This window comes from Leiobunum rupestre, chromosome 5, assembly GCF_980474605.1.
Source record: "Leiobunum rupestre chromosome 5, qqLeiRupe1.1.hap1, whole genome shotgun sequence".
Taxonomy (NCBI): domain Eukaryota; kingdom Metazoa; phylum Arthropoda; class Arachnida; order Opiliones; family Sclerosomatidae; genus Leiobunum; species Leiobunum rupestre.
Window position 1 is genome coordinate 30123393 of NC_143388.1, and position 20215 is coordinate 30143607.

A 20215-nucleotide genomic window follows, 5' to 3' on the forward strand; every position below is an offset into this window, starting at 1 on the left:
AATAACATTTGTGTTTTAATATAATTTTAATTTTAATTATTTGATTAAATAACATTTGTTTTAATGGAATTTTAATTTTAATTATTTGATTAAATAAAATTTGTGTTTTAAAAGAATTTTAATATAGAATTTGAAGTATTTGATTAAATTACATTTGTGTTTTAAAAGAATTTTAATATAGAATTTGAAGTATTTGATTAAATTACATTTGTGTTTTAATAGAATTTTAATATAGAATTTGAAGTATTTGATTAAATTACATTTGTGTTTTAATAGAATTTTAATATAGAATTTGAAGTATTTGATTAAATTACATTTGTGTTTTAATAGAATTTTAATATAGAATTTGAATTGGTAAAATGGAACAATAGCCCCGCCACCCCCTTTCTCGACCCCCCTTTAAGTACTTTTTAAGGAGATTCTAATGGTGCGAAAATTATTCCCCGTAAAGCATTATTTAAAAAGTTAATTAAAAAATGCCCAAAGACTATACCTTGGCGGCTGACGGCGCCGCGCACTCGTGTTGGATGAGGTAGTACTGATGATGTGGACGATTCTTTAAATTCCTCGATTTTAATACTTTTTGGATAACGTAGGACTGATGACGAAAAATAAGAAGGCTGAAATGCAAAACAGTACTAACTTTTAAGGGTTGGGATTTTCCCCCGTATTTCAACGCATTTAAGGCTTTTTTAATCATACTATGTCATATTATATGTCTTCTGTGTGATGTTGACTTATACAACGTCGAATGTATTCTAAGTAATGGCGCCTGACGGCACCGCGCACTCACTTCGCTCGAGCGCTGAGGGCGCGCGGCGCCTCCCCAACCCCATACTAAAAAAAGCTATGGGCCATCTATAACGCAACCTAGAGGACAGCACCAAGCCTGACGCATCAAGTATCGTCAACCCGATATTAATACAACTAACCTAATAATATAAATAACCTAACCAATTTTCCCCACCAAAACCCTTAAAATTCGTTGAAATACCGAAAATAGTAAGTTAGTAATGTTTTGCATGTCCACATTTTTCTTTTTCGTCATCAGCCCCATGTTATCCAAAACGCATTAAAATCTAGGAATTTAAAGAATCGTTGAATACGGTTTGGGAAATGTTTCTTTCCTACCTATATAGTAGCCCGCCGTCATTTTAATTCTTTAACAAAAGCTTTGTTTCGGGCACCGTCATTTTAATCCTCAAACCCCACGTCTACTACAGCAGCATATTTCGAAAATATTGTGGTCCTACTGGCGCTATCAGCATATTTCGCGAATATTGCAGCACCAAGCCTGACTTATCAAGTATCGTCAACCCGATATTAATACAACTAACCTAATAATATAAATAACCTAACCTATTTTCCCCACCAAAACCCCTAAAATTCGTTGAAATACCGCGAAAATACCGAAAATAGTAAGTTAGTAATGTTTTGCATGTCTACATTTTTCTTTTTCGTCATCAGCCCCACGTTATCCAAAACGCATTAAAATCTAGGAATTTAAAGAATCGTTGAATACGGTTTGGGAAATGTTTCTTTCCTACCTATATAGTAGCCCGCCGTCATTTTAATCCTTTAAAAAAGCTTTGTTTCGGGCACCGTCATATTAATCCTTAGACCCCACGTCTACTACAGCAGCATATTTCGAAAATAATGTGGTCCTACTGGCGCTATCAGCATATTTCGCGGTTATTGCAGCACCAAGCCTGACGCATCAAGTATCGTCAACCCGATATTAATACAACTAACCTAATAATATAAATAACCTAACCTATTTTCCCCACCAAAACCCCTAAAATTCGTTGAAATACCGCAAAAATACCGATAATAGTAAGTTAGTAATGTTTTGCATGTCCACATTTTTCTTTTTCGTCATCAGCCCCACGTTATCCAAAACGCATTAAAATCTAGGAATTTAAAGAATCGTTGAATACGGTTTGGGAAATGTTTCTTTCCTACCTATATAGTAGCCCGCCGTCATTTTTTTTTTTTTATTCAAGGAAGAAAGGGCAGATTGAGTCTGAGAAGACCGCGAGCCCGGCGAAACACCATCTAATTAATCAGGGCGAGATATGTGTAACGGCCACGCCAACGGGGGGATACGTGGGGACTGGGGTGGGGACACCCGTGGCGGAAGTATTCCGACCACCCGTTGGGGAATTGGTAGTCGTCCTCACACGACCATCCACAAACTCTGCCTCCCGGACGCCTGGGATTACAGGAGTGAGCCACTACTCCCGGCCCCGCCGTCATTTTAATCCTTTAACAAAAGCTTTGTTTCGGCAACCGTCATTTTAATCCTTAGACCCCACGTCTACTACAGCAGCATATTTCGCGAATATTGCAGTCCTACTGGCTAAATTACCACTCCCAATAAATAAAGAAAGGCTGATTTTCGACCGGGAAAAAACGGCGCGACGGCGAGCTCTCTTCGCCGCGGAGTGAATTCTACGCCCTGCAGAGATGGGCAAAAATTGCGAGCGCTCATATTTGAAAATCCTTTGCAGTGAGCGAGCACTGTAGATTAGAAGTCAGCTAATCTTGTTCAGAGTTAGGGCAAAACTGAGCCAGCTCAGTAGGAGCGCCGAGAAATTATCTCGGTCGTTGATCGCTCACGGCGCTTTGAGCGAGATCGGCCGATCGACGCGCTAGCATGCTCACTTCTGAGCGCCGCGTCGTCTAGCGGCCAAATAGTTCGTTCAATAAAAAGCGCTGCCGTAAAGTCGAGAGAGATCTACCCCAGCGATTGAATTCATTTTTTAAGGCTGACGGATCTCAATCACGGTGAGCGACCGGATGGTTTTTGGTCTACGTGTCCAAATTATTAATTTTTTATCATCATAACTTTTTTTTAATTGTTATAATCAGTGACGGGATGAACATTTTTCTTTCATTTCTCATCCATTTGTGCGTTCTAAAAATTAAATAAAAAGCGGAACAGAGGGTGCCCAATACTAACCGCAAAAATTAAAAAATATTATAAAGTAATGCGAAAAACAATTGGATAAAATAAATAATTAGACTTCCATATCTATATAGCACTAATTTATAAAAAATATAATAATAATCATAATAATCAGCTAGGCTAATAATATTGACCGACTAACCCCTTCTAGATTGAATGTTATCGTTGTAAGTAACAGGTTCATCAAAATCTGGGGTGCAAACATTTTTCACTCGATATTAATTAATCCTGGTTTTATACTGGAAAATTATTTGGGTTTTTAGTCATTCCGCCGGATACGTCACATGACCCCTTAAGAAACCAAATTATTGTTAGAATGGTTTTTATTGTTTACGGATCTAATCAGTGGCGTACATAAGGGGTCGGATTGGGGGGAGTGGTGTATCAAAACTGACGTGAGTGCACACCACTGGAGGTCCTTATCATATTGCCCTACGCCAGAGTCCACAGACCGGACAGGTGACAAATCCAGCATTGGTAGTAGCATGCATGTATTCATTTCAACCATGAATATCGAACTGCATTAAGAAGTCTGGCCTCAGTCGCTAGGATGGGAGGGGTTTAGTTATTATGACGGTGGTCACGCGCCACCGCTCAAAAATTGTAAGAATATTAATAATAATTTAGTGTATTTATGATTATCAAGTAATTTGGATAGAGTACAGTTATTTTTCTAAAATCACGAGTCATTTTCTTCGCCAGTTAAATCGCGCAATTCCGGAAACGTTTTGTGGATCAACTCAACGACAAACTCCTGTCTTCTGATTGGCTCAAGTGATTGCGTCAAACGCAGAAAGGCACCGCCCATCCCAACCCCATATGGCAGAAAAGGTAATGATTTAGTTCGATATTCATGGTTGAAATGAATACATTCATGGTAGTAGTACCCTACTACTGATGGTCGCAACTGTGACGCAAGAAACTCAACCCAGCAGAAGGTGCAGCAGTGGGTGGACCAATTCCCACTTCGCTCACAGCAGTGGGAGTAAGAGTGGATGCTGTAGCAACTCCAGCCGACACCCTACCTTCGTAGGTAGAGAGCCACACCCTTCAGAAAAGCTCCTAACGGGGAACGATGGGCACAAAGCGGTCCACATAACCCGGCACAGCGGGCATTGGAGATCCCGGTCTGCCCCAAAAAGCCGGGAACAGGACCACTGCGCTTCATACGGAGGCCCGCCGCCCTACAACAGGCTACCCAATCCTCCGAGGCGGCCAGTTTGCACGGAACCTCTCCGAGACTCAGTTTCCAGCCCATACCTGACCGAAGTCGGAGGTGGATATAGGACCATTTGATCAGAGTTAAAATCTCACAGTACGCCTCCGCCCTTATGGGCTACAAGAGCTGGACCCCGACTCCCCAGTAAAGCCACCAGTTAAGGGGGAGTAGCTGTTTTACCAAGCCTACCCGGATAGTTTTTCAAGTTACAAACTATAGACCTCAGTTTACCGACTATCCAAAAACTTTGGGGGGAACCTCGAACATCCCGCAAGGGACGCCTCTGGAAATAACTATTATAATATAATAACTTATTTTAAGGCGTTTGCAATTGTTTAAAGCCTTCAATATGTTTTCCCAATTCTAATACGTTAAGTCTAGCAGGCTGCCCACCAAGTTGAAATGTCTGGTTTCAGCGTTTTATATATTAGCCTATATGGAGAAATGGCCCTACAAAAGAAAAATGAAGATGGCGTCAACGGTCACCGTCGAGCTGAGGATGTGGCGGACGACTACCCGCTGGTTGGTCGGAGTACAAACACCTCTTATTTCCTTGGGGAAAAGTGGGATATAAAACTTTACGAAGGTACTTTTTGAACTCTATACAAAGTGACGTTAATTGATGTTTTGTATATGGTAAGTTGAGTTTTTTTTATTAGTGCTTTAACTGTTAATGTAGTGTTGGATGCGGTTTTATAACTAATTTTCTCAATTGGTTTTTGCGGGCCATACACGATGCGATTTTTCGAGCGACCGCGACTCGCGGTCGTTTTTTCATGAAAAAATCTTACCGTGTGTAGCGTTGTTGGGAGACCAAAGACGGCAATTGCGACCGTCGTTGGTCTTCCGACCCGGGCGGGAAATTTCAACGATTTTGACGAGTCGCAAACAAAAATCTTCTCGCGTATGGGGTAGTCGGCAGACCAGCTAACGAAATTTTTTATTTTTTTTTTAAATATCTATTATTTATTAATTAATCTAAGTAATATAAAATTATGTTTATATAATGTAAGTAATATAAAATTATGTTTATATAATGTAAGTAATATAAAATTATGTTTATATAATGTAAGTAATATAAAATTATGTTTATATAATGTAAGTAATATAAAATTATGTTTATATAATGTAAGTAATATAAAATTATGTTTATATAATGTAAGTAATATAAAATTATGTTTATATAATGTAAGTAATATAAAATTATGTTTATATAATGTAAGTAATATAAAATTATGTTTATATAATGTAAGTAATATAAAATTATGTTTATATAATGTAAGTAATATAAAATTATGTTTATATAATGTAAGTAATATAAAATTGTTTATATAATGTAAGTAATATAAAATTATGTTTATATAATGTAAGAAATATAAAATTACGTTTATATAATGTAAGAAATATAAAATTATGTTTATATAATGTAAGTAATATAAAATTATGTTTATATAATGTAAGTAATATAAAATTATGTTTATATAATGTAAGTAATATAAAATTATGTTTATATAATGTAAGTAATATAAAATCATGTTTATATAAATTAAATGTAAGTAATATAAAATCATGTTTATATAAATTAAATGTAAGTAATATAAAATCATGTTTATATAAATTAAATGTAAGTAATATAAAATCATGTTTATATAAATTAAATGTAAGTAATATAAAATCATGTTTATATAAATTAAATGTAAGTAATATAAAATCATGTTTATATAAATTAAATGTAAGTAATATAAAATCATGTTTATATAAATTAAATGTAAGTTATAAATAATTATTTATCTTAATGTAAATAATGTAAAAAATACATAATTATATATACACTGTAAATGCAAATAAATAAATATTAACATAATATATATAGATATAGATATAAATGAAAAAAATATTTATATGTTAAATAAATAATAAATAATTATTTATGTAAATGTAAAATATAAATAAATTTAAATAATATGTATACATGTAATAGTCTTAGTCTATATGTACGCCGCACAAGTCTCGCAAATTTGTGGCGTTTTTTTATAAAGTTTAAAAGTAATAATATAATTAAAATAACTATTCTGGTAATAAACTTTAAAGATTTAGATAACAAACAAAGAATGTTTGCGGAAAAAATATTTTGGGATACTATATACTACGGCTCGTTAGGAAAGCTCAACGAAAACTCTAAACTTCAGGTTGAAATAAAATAACCCCTGCCGCACCAAGAAATGACTAATTAGAAATTACACCAAATATTCCATCGGTTGAATCCACAAACCAAGAAAATATGTCCCCCCTACCTTCTCCTGGACTAGCGACACGCCAACAGGAAACTCAACTGCAGGCCATCCTAGCTTCACCACAACTATGCCATCAGGAACCCCACCTGCAAGTCATCCAAGCTACACCCCAACTATGCCATCAGGAACCCTACCTGCAAGTCATCCGAGCTACACCCCAACTATGCCATCAGGAACCTTACCTGCAAGTCATCCGACCTACACCCCAACTATGCCATCAGGAACCCTACCTGCAAGTCATCCAAGCTACACCCCAACTATGCCATCAGGAACCCTACCTGCAAGTCATCCGAGCTACACCCCAACTATGCCATCAGGAACCCTACCTGCAAGTCATCCAAGCTACACCCCAACTATGCCATCAGGAACCCTACCTGCAAGTCATCCGAGCTACACCCCAACTATGCCATCAGGAACCCTACCTATAGCTAGAAGAATTCTAGGTATTCCCGCGTCACAAACGAGTGACTAACGTGTATTTTCCAGCACGGGACTGACACTTGGTCCTCGAAGAGCAAATTTCAACTCTTTCGCAACTAACTTTTCTTCACAAAAATTGTTTAAATAAATAAATGCTTCTTGTTATATTTTATAATGCATATCTACAGCTACACTATATAATAAAATAAAAAAAGCTTCGTGCTATGGGTTGTGGCGGGTCTTCGGGTTGGGTCGGGTTTTCGGGAGTTATCTGGTTTTCGGGTCTTGTCGGATTTCCGGGCCGGGCCGGGCAAAATCCATTTTTTAATTTATCGGGTCGGGTCAGGTCGGGTAAATTTATTTTCATTTTTTACGGGTCGGGTCGGGTCGGGCTAAATTTAATTTAAAAAATTTTGGGGTGGGTCGGATCGGGCAAAATTTATGTCCAAAGTCGAGTAAATAAATAGTAATTGATTACTATTTGGAATTAGGCGCCTTTAATTGGAAATCAGGCCCTGAACATTGAGTTAAAATTTCAAATCTCTATAGAGCTAACCATTCTCAAGTTTTTAGGAACATGACAACGGATTGCCATGGCGGTGCAGAGAGGCAATGCGGCCTCAGTATTAAACGCTTTCCCTCCAGACGCTTCACTCGGTGATTTTTTGTACCCCCTAACGCACCTTGAAAACTCAAAAATAAATTTAATTATACATCCTACATTAGCAAACAATATACTAGGTTAGTATTGTTATTGCACAATTCGTATATTTATATTCCCATTTTAAACTATACATTCTTAGTCAACAATATTATAGATTTATGTGTACACTAAATACCAAAATGAAGGTGAAAGGGAGAACTCGTTCGAAAGAATAGCCGACCGAACATCCTCCGCTGAAAATCAGAGACGGGCCCGGTGCAGAGACGTTTTTTCACTTTAACTTTACAATCCTCGTAAATTTACGAGGAAGTGGGCGTGGCCAAAGAACTTACGATTTTTTTCGCGAAAATGGTGTGCAGAGACAATAGGCTCGTAACTTTACGAGTGCTCTGGAGGTCTCGTAAAGACGTAAACGACGCGAAATATTGATAACAAAAATGGCGGAGTTTGTCACTCTGCTCGCGATGCGAAGAGTTGAGGAAATTAATCGAGGAATAAACGTTGTTGAACCAGTTGGAAATTAGTGTATTTATCACGAGAGACCAGACCCTTTGGTCAGACAGAGTTTTTAGCAAATTATCGACTTCCAAAAAGGGTATTCATTAAACTTTTGAAAGAGCCAAGGCCCGACCTTGACCATGAAGCATTGAGACCACTATCTGCAGCTTCCCAGGTAGGAATATATTTTTTATCACTATGTAATTTTTTTTTACTACTATTATGTGCTTTAACACCGGTTATATGACAAACACTTCTGTTAACTCTTTGTACAACCTTTTGGAATACATATTTTAATCCTACTCTTTCATACTCAAAACTGATATTTATCTAGGCTTAGATTTTGAGTAGTAAATGAGTAAGAAAAGCGATTGGGCAAAGTTTGAAGAAAATATCTGGGAAGGAAGATACCTCACCCCTTTTGTGAGCTAGGGGTGCAAAACAAAACCAGAGAAAATTTGTGGTATAGGGTCAGTTTTTAGGAGATGTACCATCGGAGGATAAAAAATTTGCATAGGGAAAATAACCGAGTGTAAAACATTGTAAAATAATTTGGTCTTTTAACATTTTCCTACCTTTTGTTGCTCTTTAATGCTCATATGTTGCCACTTCTAATCATTGTTATTTTCTATAGATACTTATTTGCTTCAATTTTTACGTGACTGGAAGTATACAGTGGGTGACGGCCACATGGGCGAGAGATACACAGTATCAAGGATCATGGAGTGATTAAGGAGGCAATTTGCTGTATGCCCCAGATTTAAGGTTTGAAAATTTGTATTCGCTTGTGTCATCTTGTACAATTTCTACCTTGACAAGGGTGTGGAAATGCCCGAGGAAATGGTAGAAGAACGAGATGGCACAAGCGAACAGGATCCCCCATGTCAACTCACTAATGCTCAATTACATGCTCGGGCTAATCAAATTTTAAATCAATTGGTGGAAAACTTGAATGGACAAAGAAATTTACATCAAGAATAATTTCAGTTTTCTACGATATGATTTGATTTTTAAAATTAAAACCGCCCTCTCCCATTATTAAATTTAATTTGGGGACATACTTGTAGAACAAATTTTCTTATAATGTAATCACGTGGTCAAGGATTCTAATTTTGGAACTAAAAACTCTAGTTTATCTAATAACTCCAATGATTTTGTTCTCTTGTGATATTATTCTTTGTTATTTATTACTGGTTCAATAATATGTTATTCGTCGATTACTTTCAAATATTTTTTCAATGTAAATTAATTGCTCTTCGCCAATAAAAAAAATATATTAAAAGAAAACATGGTAATTTATTTGAATAATTAAAAATTCAAAAAGGGCGCCTTTTATTTTGCGAAAAAAATCTGGTGGGTAGATGGAGGCTTCTTATTAGAAAAAAAACTAGCTGATCAGAGTAAAAAAAAATAACAGCTGTGAAAAATGAAAGAGGTACATAATGAACAATGAGTTTATAGAGTGGTTTACAAAATATAAATAGATGGAAATAATGCATATGAAAGGATGATAATATATTTGAAAACATCAATCTTAGTGCTAAAGATAAGTAATTAATAATTTGCACCAGTTTTATTTTGAAAGATTAGACATATCAATGATTTTTTGTTTTAGGGTTAGGAAGTGGAATTGATGTAACACCAAGGTAAAGATTTTCAACAGGTACTTGAGTGTTGTGAATGCCAATAAGAATTCTATTTGCATTTTCTAAATGATTGGAAAATGCAATGCCAAGTTAGGCATCTTGTGACCGTTTGGCTACCATTTCGGAAAGTATTGAACCCAAAATTGCATTTAACCTTTCTTGATAATTCACAACTGACTGAGCTGTTTTTTCTAAGGTGTTAGCAGCTGTTAAAGAAGGCTTAGGTGCTGGGTGTCTGGTAGTTTGCCTTTTGTGACTTCTTTTTGAACTGTCAAGTGAGTTTATCAATATTTTCAAAAGTCTTTATCAACCACATTCCACGGTATAGCCACAATTATTATCGTTCAAATTAACTTGAGTTTTGTAGATTTTTCCCCTGAATATTTGACCCAAAATTACTTTATAATGTACTTACATTTTAACTTAAAAGTCTTTCCCACTAAAATTTAATACCCAATTTAAGTTTTTTTTTAAATTTTCAAATTGTTAAACTTGGTTCACTGGGATAAATTTTCTGTATTTTCTCATTTCCCACTCGGCCTTCTGTAGTGCTGTGGAACGCAAGAACACAGAGAAAATGGAAAAGCTGCTAACGTATGTGAACCAAGCTTTAAACCTGTGAAAATCATGTACTCAGATTGTTCTGGCAAAATGTGAACAACGATATCAGTATCAGATCTGCCTTTGAAACAAGAAACTGTGCCCTATAGGTTTCATTGTAGGCCTAGGTGGAGGAAATGGGTTTTCACTACCCATTGCTCTTGCATCTGTTTATGAGAGTACAAATAAGGTAAAGGACTGGTTAGTTTTTACGTGACCTTATTGAAATGTACCAATATCTGCGACCAACTCTTCCATATTTCTAAACTTCTTTTCTCATGCAAGCTCAATGTGAACAACGATATCAGTATCAGATCTGCCTTTGAAACAAGAAACTGTGCCCTATAGGTTTCATTGTAGGCCTAGGTGGAGGAAATGGGTTTTCACTACCCATTGCTCTTGCATCTGTTTATGAGAGTACAAATAAGGTAAAGGACTGGTTAGTTTTTACGTGACCTTATTGAAATGTACCAATATCTGCGACCAACTCTTCCATATTTCTAAACTTCTTTTCTCATGCAAGCTCATCAATTTGGGAAGCTAAACAAGATTATGTTTAACCAATGAAACTGTGATTCTACTTCTAAGCCTATTTTACCATGTCTCTTCAGTGAAAAATCTATAGCGTCACCACCCACACTTGCTGGCATATTGAGGGGAGTAACCCGAAATAGTCCAGAGTTAGGAGTGCCAATGAGTTGTGCTACACTGAAATATTTTCACTTGTTACAATGGAGGATTTTCTAGCTTTTCATTAAAATTTAATTAGACTATTGTGGTTTCATTTCAAAACACTAGCTTTGCACAAACAACCAACCTGGTGCCTTACTTGTGAACTATCAACTCCTCTAATCCCGTGCAACGCAGCTTCACTTATTAAACGGCAAACGGACACCTCCTTTTTTTAACGGTGCTTTTGTAATCAGTCCACTTAGCTCTTATTTTTACTGTCGCTCTTATGAGGCCCATACCCATATATACAGGCAATTTCGTGGGCAATTTCTGCCCAGGCCTTCTCCACATCTTCACTACTTTTGTAGGTTTTCAATAAATCAGGCCTAGCTTCCAAACAATTAATAATTGCTTGAAGTTCTCTTGTACTAAAGTTTGGTTGTCTCTCTTCACCTGGTTTCATTTTCCCCATATTCTTTCTCAAAAAAATACTTTCAGCTAACTTGTTTTCTTAAAATGTGTAAAATCACAAAAAAATAAGTAACTTTTAAAATAGAGTTGAGCCTTCAAACAAATGTTTAAATTTTTGCGTCAAAATAACGCTTTCTCATTGGTCAATAAGTGGGCGGAGCCTAAACAAAAACAGATTCCCAAATACCAGACTCGTCATTTACGAGAGCCCGAAAAATTGTCTCTGCACCGCGATTTCGATTTACAAAATCGTAACTTTACGACATCGTAAATCCGCTCTCGTAACTTTACAATCCTCGTAAAGTTACGATAATTTTTAAATCGTCTCTTCAATTTCAATAATATCGTTACTACTTAACGTCGTAGAGAGAATGACCAGTTTCCATCGCCTTTATCCGGAACTGGCGCTAAGACTTAGGCTCTGCTATGGTATTGAGAACTTGAGAATAATAATGTATTCTTGCTCCATTATAATAGATTTTACACTCTCATAGCACCGTCCAAAACAGTGTAAATGTAATGGTTTGAATGATAGCAAGCTTAAGGTTAGACGACGGAACACACGACGTTTTCGATTGTGGTCAAAACTCGTGTTTGATAGTGCCCAACTTTAGCCATACAAAAATAAGAGAATAAAACAGCAGCCTACAGTATAAGCACTGCTAAAAATCTACTTATCAACGGTTAATAAACAGCGTTTTTAGCATTCCGAAAAGTAAATTCACTACTAAAAATACCTCAGCTAACCGTAAGGTTTTATATCCCCCTTTTCCCCAAAGAAATAAGAGGTGTTTGTACTCCGACTAACCAGTGGGTGGTCGTCCGCCACATCCTCAGCTCAGGGGCGGATTAACCCTTTCGGCGCCTTTAGGCACAGAATAATTTTCCGCCCCTGGGCATTGTCTAACGGGTTGGTCAGCTAAGTCAGGGCAAGCCAAGTACTTCGACCGTTCGGCTTTATCAACGTTTTGGCGCCCCTAAAAAAATGCACGTGCCTACTCTGCCTAATGGTTAATACGCCCCTGCCTCAGCTTGACGGTGACCGTTGACGCCATCTTCATTGTTCACTATTTTTTGGGGTCATCTCTCCATATAGGCTAATATATAAAACGCTGAAACTAGACATTTCAACTTTGTGGGAAGCCCGGAAGTCTGCTAGACTTAACGTATTAGAATTGGGAAAACATATTGAAGACTTTAAACAATTGCAAACGCCTTAAAATAAGTTATTATATTATAATCTTTATTTCCAGAGGCGTCCCTTAGGGGATGTGGGAGGCTCCCCCCAAAGTTTTGGATAGTCGGTAAACTGAGGTAAAACCCCTACTCTCCTCCCAATCCGACCACTGATTACATTCGTAGATGATAAAACCAGTGGCGGCTTAAGAAGGCTGATTTCCCAGGGCGGCAATGTTTTGTGACGCCCCCCAGGACCGTGCAGAAGTTTACACTGGTCCATCGTGTTGCACCCCCCTCGCCCCCCCCTTACACCGCCACTGAATAAAACACTAGTCATATGACGTAAACTAGCGGGTAAACTAACCCGGCCGAGTTGACCACCCGCAGGGAAAATTCGTGTAAGCCGCTCAAGTCCCTCCTCCTGAGATGACGTAGGGATGCAAACTATGTATTACATAGTTTGCATCCCTACGTCATCAATGACGCAGTTCCAAGTATAGATACATGCACCAAGAATAAATATGTAATTTAGTCAAGAATGAACGGTACGATGTCGCCATTTTGCTGGTGTAGGTTTCTCAGTAAAACGCAAGGGTTAACAGTTTCAATCGTCGGTTTGTGGATTTTAATTATTTTTAAATGATTAAGAATTAAGTTTCACGTTAAAAATGGTTAACTGCCTAGTTAAAATTGTTCGAGTAGTTCCATTAGAAAGGGAGACCGAAAATTGTCATTTGATTCAATACCGAAGGTAATTGTAAAAGAGATCACCACAAAGGCCTAATTTGATAAACTTTGCTAACTTCTTTTCTTAGATATTCCTGTCGTTATTGCTATTTTATTTAAATAACCCGGGTTTAAAATCCTATCTGGGTTTTTTTTAAGGCCCTTAACGATATCAATTTAAAAATTTGAAAGTATAAATCTAATTTTCGTACGTTTTGTCGCTTTGGTGAGATTACCAACAAAATGGCTACCTATTTGGCGAAATGGTTTGAAATTTTCATTTCCCTCCTTGTTTCCAAGGATACCATAGGCCCCTCCCTTAGGTGCAAACTATGTATACATTTTACCCTTTTGGGGTTTTCTACAAATTTGTTATTTTTCATACAAGCGTTTTACTCTTCTGAATATTTATTACAGATTTAATTATTTTAATTTATACAGGTTTTGTTTATGTTAATTTTAATGTTCTATTTAAGTTTACTGTTAATTCATTTTTATGTAATTTCCCCGTAATTTTTTACATATCTGCCGGATTTGGTCGTTTGTGAAACTCAGCGGGTTCCCCTTAACTTGTGAATACGAAACACTATAGTTCAGCAACTTCAGCTACAGAATACACGCTTCAGTTAATCATCCTTCAAGGAAATCGCAAAGAGGTAATATTTCCGAGAGCCAGGACCCGCAAGTCACTGTTTATATAGTGCTTGTTAAAATAATGGATTTTTTTCACATTTACGGCAGCAACCAGCGTTCCCGTTTAATCGGGAAGTTTTTTTGACATATTAATGCTTGTCAAAAACACGATGTTCTTTTTAAATGTGAAACGTTTTCGTAATATATTAACAATACCTCGCGAGTCCTGGCTCTCGGAAATATTACTTCTTCGTGATTTCCTTGGAGGCTGATTTATTTAAGCGCCTATTCAAACTCATATTTCTATCTCTATGTGCAAACTAGTAGCTTATCTGTCTTTCTTGACTACCAGGTTACTTTGATGGCGATAAATATCAGTGAGAACACGTTTTTCATATCAAATTTCCAAATAATTAAGTACCTTCAAAAACGAAGTGATTTTCCCATGTTATTTAACGTAGATAAAGTTTATACTGAGTTGTGAAAAACATTTTTGGTTGGCATGGCAAAACGAATGGCCATTGAAACTTTTCCCTTTAGTGAAGGTTTTCTTAACCCCCGAGCTAAGAGAAACACCTCGGAATGTCTCCTGGTAAGTGAAGCACTCATCTCTTAGGCCCGTCGACCTTCACCCCGAACGAGACACTCCTCCACTCCTCTCTTCCGCCCATTTGATAAAGCTCAAATTTAGGGTCTCGCTCATTAATAGCTACTTATCCGTTCTTCTCAATTATTCGAAAATTACCTCTCATTCTGACTCCAAACGCTCCGAGCTGCTCTAAAATGAGTGGAGTACACATATCCCTGGGGACGCCAAGGTTATCTGCTGCTTTTATTGCAACTAGTTTTAGAGACATGAGACACACGTTGGCCTGAAGGGCTTGCCACCAACCATCCTACAAGCCGGCCACCGGGAATAATGGCATTAAAAGTCACAAGATGACTTGGGCCTGTGGTGTTGCCTTGGGTGTAAGCTTAGCTGATTATTATTATTATAATCAAATACTTTATTGGAATAAATTTAAATAACATCTATATGCTCGTTCAGATACATAAATCAAAGTTATTTTCAACCGTGACTTTATTTACACCTGCCTTTCTTACTGCTATCGTAATTGGGTAAAGTCTTGACGTAGGCGTACAAGGCGTTTCCTGGACAGGCGGTGCACCCAACATCGCGATGACCGTTCAGGAGATAATTTGCTTTTATATATCTCTGCAAAATAATAAATTAAAAAAGTGCCTTATGAAAATCGCACCAGCATACTGACGTTTTGAACTCCGAAGCTGATAAGTTCGTTCAGGGCGGTTTTCTGGGCGGCGGTGGGCTGGGTATTCGTGTAGTCCCCGATGAAGGAGATGCCAATTGCGATGGAATTGTAATTGAGAGTATGCGCGCCCAAGGTCGTCCATCCTCTGCCCTCGTACACAATCCCGTTGGTGTCCATCAAGAAACTATACCCAATGTCCGAATAGCCTGTCAATAGAAAACATCTATTATTAGCATTTTCCATTTGACTGCTATAGATTCACTCCGAATCCATCATTGTCCATTAAGAAACTGTATCCAATGTCCACCCAGCTTGTCCATTGAAAACGCGTAGCAATAAGTTTATAAATATGTTTAGTGGTTCCCTTTCCTACAAATGGTAAAGTGCAACAAAAGTGGTGTGGGGAAAACTACGTGGCAGAACCTGCTCAAACAGCATAGTGATACTGAAGCTAGTACCTTTGCCGTAGTATTATGCCATATCTCCCCGCTTATGAATATCACTCCACACGTAGGTATCAGTAATTATTTCGACTAACTAACGCCCTTATGAAATATAATAAGCACTTCAATAAAACTCTTTGGTTAGCCAAAGAACCAACTATAATCCGTCAAGTAGATTAGATATTCCTTAAGGCTGGATTTAACTTTACAAAATGCTAAAATGGCGGTACCAAGCCAAAAGTCGACGCCAAAAATCTGGCTTTAAACCAAAGAGTAAATTGCCCGTCTAGTCCTTGTTTACGTACCTCGAGTATGGATGTGATAGTTCTGGATACTCTTAAGTCTGTCACTGCAGGCTGCCCTGTTGTTGCAAGACGGAGTTGCAGTGTGGTGAACGAATACCCTGGAAACGGGTGCTGCTAGGGTGGTCCTACCTTTGGGGGCGCGGGCACCCCAGTCCTTCTTCGAAACGATTTGCAATGTCGTCCCATATTCTGTAAGTTTGGAAAGCTTGTTTTACGTTCTGAATTGTAGGAGGGATTTAGGGTAATAAGCTTAGTGCATTCCATGGTGCGTAGAATAAATTTTGGTTACAAGTATCGCCACCTACCGACCGAGTTTTAAATTGAATATATGAAAGCTGTTTGCTCGTTTAAAATTCTCTTCACAACAGCTGAAAGCTTCAACCGAAAAACATTGAAATTCAAAAGTCGTCTGCTATTTCTTCACATATTTAGTTGACGGATATTAAGGCAGATGGCGCTATTTTTCCTAAGCTCGAAGCCTATAGACTGATTGATAAATTGTTGATAGGGAAAACAACGTTACTATAGATGGCGGCCAATTAAACTTTTTGGTGGGAAGGGAAAAATCACTTACTAGTGTATTACAAAAACAACTTCTAACACAATAAAAACCTTCAAGGAAATTGTCCAGAATTAAAATTTCCGAGAGCCAGTTCGTGCAAGTTACTATTTATATAGTGCTTGTTACGGTATGCAACAAGTGATTAATTTTAACCAGGTAGCTTTTTTTACAGGTGAAAAATTTCCATTATTTCAACCAGCACTATATAAACAAAGACTTGCAGGTCCTGACTCTCGAAAATATTACTTCTTGGAAATTTCCTTGAAGATCTTTAATTGAAGCGCCTATTTTAGCGAAATTTTATGTAAAAACCATTCCGTAGCGTGCTCGTCGATGTGGTCTGTGTTCGTTCGCCTTAGGTTCAAGTACTTTGGTTCAGGGTTAGTAGAACAGCTGCTAGGGCTTAGGTCAGCGATCACATTAAGACGCCCGTGGTGGAAAGGTGATTTTTCCACAAGGTAGTGTGGTGTTATGCCTCGTTATCTATGACGGCTTTATAAAGGCTGGTCTTATAAGTAAGACCATAAGTATACAATATTGTTATTTAAGTGTGACACTTCCAATTCTTCACATGCAAAAGTTTTACTGAGAGCTATTCACAAGACAGACTGCATTACGGGCTTCGTCATCGTTTTGCGTCCGCTTGCTAATGCGTTACACCTGGTTACACGTACTAGCTCTCAGTAAAATATTCCCCAAAATGACAAACTTATGGAACAATATTATAGAGTTATAGTATGACGTATGCCTGCGACCCAGCACCCAATAAACCAAAGTTCAAATCCGGAGGGAAAAAATTACATTTTTTACAGTTTTATAAAGTTTCTACAGTTCCGACTGTTGGCGCGATCTAGTAACATTTTGTCTAAAAATCGTCCCAACATAGGGATTCTCCCTAAATAAATATGTAAATAAATTCTGCTGTACTAACAGTTATAAATCGAAAAAATTATTTCCGGAAATCTAGAAATCCACAAGAAATATAGGAATCATTATGTAGTGGCTGATGAAGGACTGCGGTCCGAAAACTTCCGAATATTTTAAATTAAATATATTCCTTGAAGCAGAAGTTCTTTTTTAATAAATCTTTTCACTTATTCAAATAAAACCATGGATCCTGAACTTTAAAATTCAAGAAAATACAGGAAACATTTGTAATCCAGGAGAAATATTGAAAATCTAGGGAAAATAGTATCGAAACCCCCCCTATATTTTTGATATTTCTGGAAATCTCAAAAAATTAAAAGAAATATTGGAAATCTCAAGAAATTAAAAGAAATATTGGAAATCTCAAGAAATTAAAAGAAATATTGGAAATCTCAAGAAATTAAAAGAAATATTGGAAATCTCAAGAAATTAAAAGAAATATTGGAAATCTCAAGAAATCTAGCAAAATAAACGGAAATCTTTTCGATATTTCTGGAAATCTAGAGAAATAAACGGAAATCTTTTCGACATTCCTGGAAATCTAATTAAATAAACAGAAATCGTTTTCTACATTTCTGGAAATCTAGATAAATGAACGGAAATCTTTTCGATATTTCTGGAAATCTAGATAAATAAACAGAAATGTTTTAGACATTTCTGGAAATCTAGATAAATAAACAGAAATGTTTTCGACATTTCTGGAAATCGAGAAATCCAAAGAAATATTGTAAATCAAGATAAATAAACGCGATATTTCTGGAAATCTAGAAATAAACGGAAATATTTTCTATATTTCTGGAAATCTTGAAATCCAAAGAAATATAAGGAAATCTCGAGAAATCGAAAGAAATATTAGGAATCTAGGGAAATAAACGGAAATATTTAAAAAATTTCTGGAAATCTAGAAATATGGTAAATATCTGAAATATTTAGGAAAAATCGGAAATATTTAGGAAAAATAATAAGGAACCAGAAATCTAGTGTACAATTTTTTTCGAAGTGGCTACCCCCTCGGCGCTAGCTTAAACAGTATTTTATAAAAGGTTGAAAATTAATAATAATTAGTGGAAATCTTATTATCTAGCAGCAGGTTTCCTCATTTGGAGATAACCGCGGCGACGCTACCGCGGATTTCCGTAAAACCATAATTTTATAAAATATATCTTTAAAGATAGCAGTATCATACGTAACATAATAACAATAAGTATGACAAGATCCAAAATCTAAGCGCCCCCGTGTGCCATTTTAGAACGTATCTTCCAGTACATCGCCATCTAGTTGGCTTTGTAGTCTATGGTAGAGGTCGGCGTTTGGATAACAATTAACCGTTTGTTTGGATAATATCCATTAACAAAAATTATCCAACTAAAAATAAGTTATTTTTGGCTTTTTCCCATATTAAATCGTTTTTGTCCATGGATAGTATCCATGGATAAACGGTTAACCGCAATTTTTATGATTAATTGAAATTTTGCCAGTTAATTTATCTGTTCCGCCGATCTCTAGTCTATGGTGAGACTAGCTCTCAGAAATTCAGCTGATATTTCAAAAGGCGCAAGGGTAAGGCTAACACACGTTCGTTCATGAAAATTAACAAAAATTATCACCGAACTGATTTTTAGAGTTATTTCTCGAAATAAACTACAACCAAGTAGGAAAATATTATACTCAGTTCGGTTGCGAGTCCAAGTTGATGCTTCGCGAGTGTGTCCGTGACGGAAAATGAGCGCTAAAACAATATGAAGTGTCATACTTATTATTATTATATTGCTTATGGCGATATGCATCTAGACCAATAATATGAAACATTCCAAGTGTCACCAATTTCGAGCCAACCCCGGATGTGTTACACCCCGCATCACGGCTCAAAATTCATCGCTTGTATTACTATTATTTCACCTAACGATGTGGTAAAACCAAATTAATAGAGGTGATATTCCTTGGGAACCCTTCGGTTGCGACCAAAGTATACTTGAGGTGATATTCCCTTAGAACCCTTTGGTTCGGACCTTATTAATATAAGGAATATTCCTTAGGAAACCCTTCGGTGGCGACTAAAATAATAAAGGATATTCCCTTAGTAACCTTCTGTGGCGACCAAAAAACTAGAGGTGATATTCCCTCGGAACCCTTTGGTTGCGACCAAAATACTAGAGGTGATATTTCCTCGGAAACCTTTGGTTGCGACCAAAATACTAGATTTGATATTACCTCGGAACCCTTCGGTTGCGAGCAAAAAACTAGAGGTGATATTCCCTCGGAACCCTTTGGTTGCGACCAAAAAACTAGAGGTGATATTCCCTCGGAACCCTTTGGTTGCGGCCAAATTAATAGAGGGGAAATTCCTTGGGAACCCTTCGGTTGTGACCAAAATACTAGATTTGATATTACCTCGGAACCCTTCGGTTGCGAGCAAATTAATAGAGGTGATATTTCGTTTGAACCCAACCAAATTCAAACTTACCAAAGATTGCGAAAATCGCCATTAAGAAGAGTAACTTCGCCATATGTTTAATCTATAGTTATTCTTAACAACTCGAAGATACACGTCTACTATTTGTAAATTTTTATCTCAAACTAAAGTGAACTTCGACAGCCATCCCATCCATCACCGGATTTTCCCTTCTTCCCATGAAGGAACTGAAGTTGTGATAATTTGATTTCTATTAGAGAGAGAGTGACTCTGTTCAGAAGATCCGGGGGCCCCTTTGTCGAAT

General features: G+C 37.0%; 1 protein-coding gene and 1 long non-coding RNA gene across 4 annotated transcripts; one reads left to right on the forward strand and one right to left on the reverse strand.

Annotated features, from left to right (window-relative positions):
* Window positions 1–9555: 9555 nt before the first annotated feature.
* Window positions 9556–11079, forward strand: LOC149944103 (uncharacterized). Of its 3 annotated transcripts, none has more exons than XR_016480915.1 (5): window positions 9556–9837; window positions 9906–9984; window positions 10259–10510; window positions 10595–10737; window positions 10833–11079. It is a non-coding gene; the product is annotated as an uncharacterized LOC149944103 (long non-coding RNA). The 3 variants fall into 3 exon arrangements; XR_016480916.1 differs by having other exon boundaries at window positions 9559–9726; window positions 10259–10499; XR_016480914.1 differs by having other exon boundaries at window positions 9562–9837; window positions 10259–10499.
* A 3992-nt stretch (window positions 11080–15071) lies between these two features.
* Window positions 15072–20005, reverse strand: LOC149944104 (peptidoglycan-recognition protein SC2-like). Its single transcript, XM_090176286.1, has 4 exons — window positions 19963–20005; window positions 16010–16198; window positions 15262–15467; window positions 15072–15206 (listed from the first exon to the last, which is right to left on the reverse strand). Exons 1-4 carry the CDS (start codon window positions 20003–20005, stop codon window positions 15072–15074), a joined length of 573 nt encoding a protein of 190 aa, XP_090032412.1.
* Between the last annotated feature and the right edge of the window lie 210 nt (window positions 20006–20215).

What these genes read in the sequence shown, in the direction of transcription:
- LOC149944104 (XM_090176286.1), bottom strand. Translation starts at nt 20,005, where the DNA reads ATGGCGAAGTTACTCTTCTTAATGGCGATTTTCGCAATCTTTG. An exon ending in GGCGATTTTCGCAATCTTTG is followed by an intron (nt 16,199 to 19,962) that starts GTAAGTTTGAAT and finishes CCAAACTTACAG; the next exon opens with AATATGGGACGACATTGCAA. An exon ending in TCAGCTTCGGAGTTCAAAAC is followed by an intron (nt 15,207 to 15,261) that starts GTCAGTATGCTG and finishes ATTATTTTGCAG; the next exon opens with AGATATATAAAAGCAAATTA.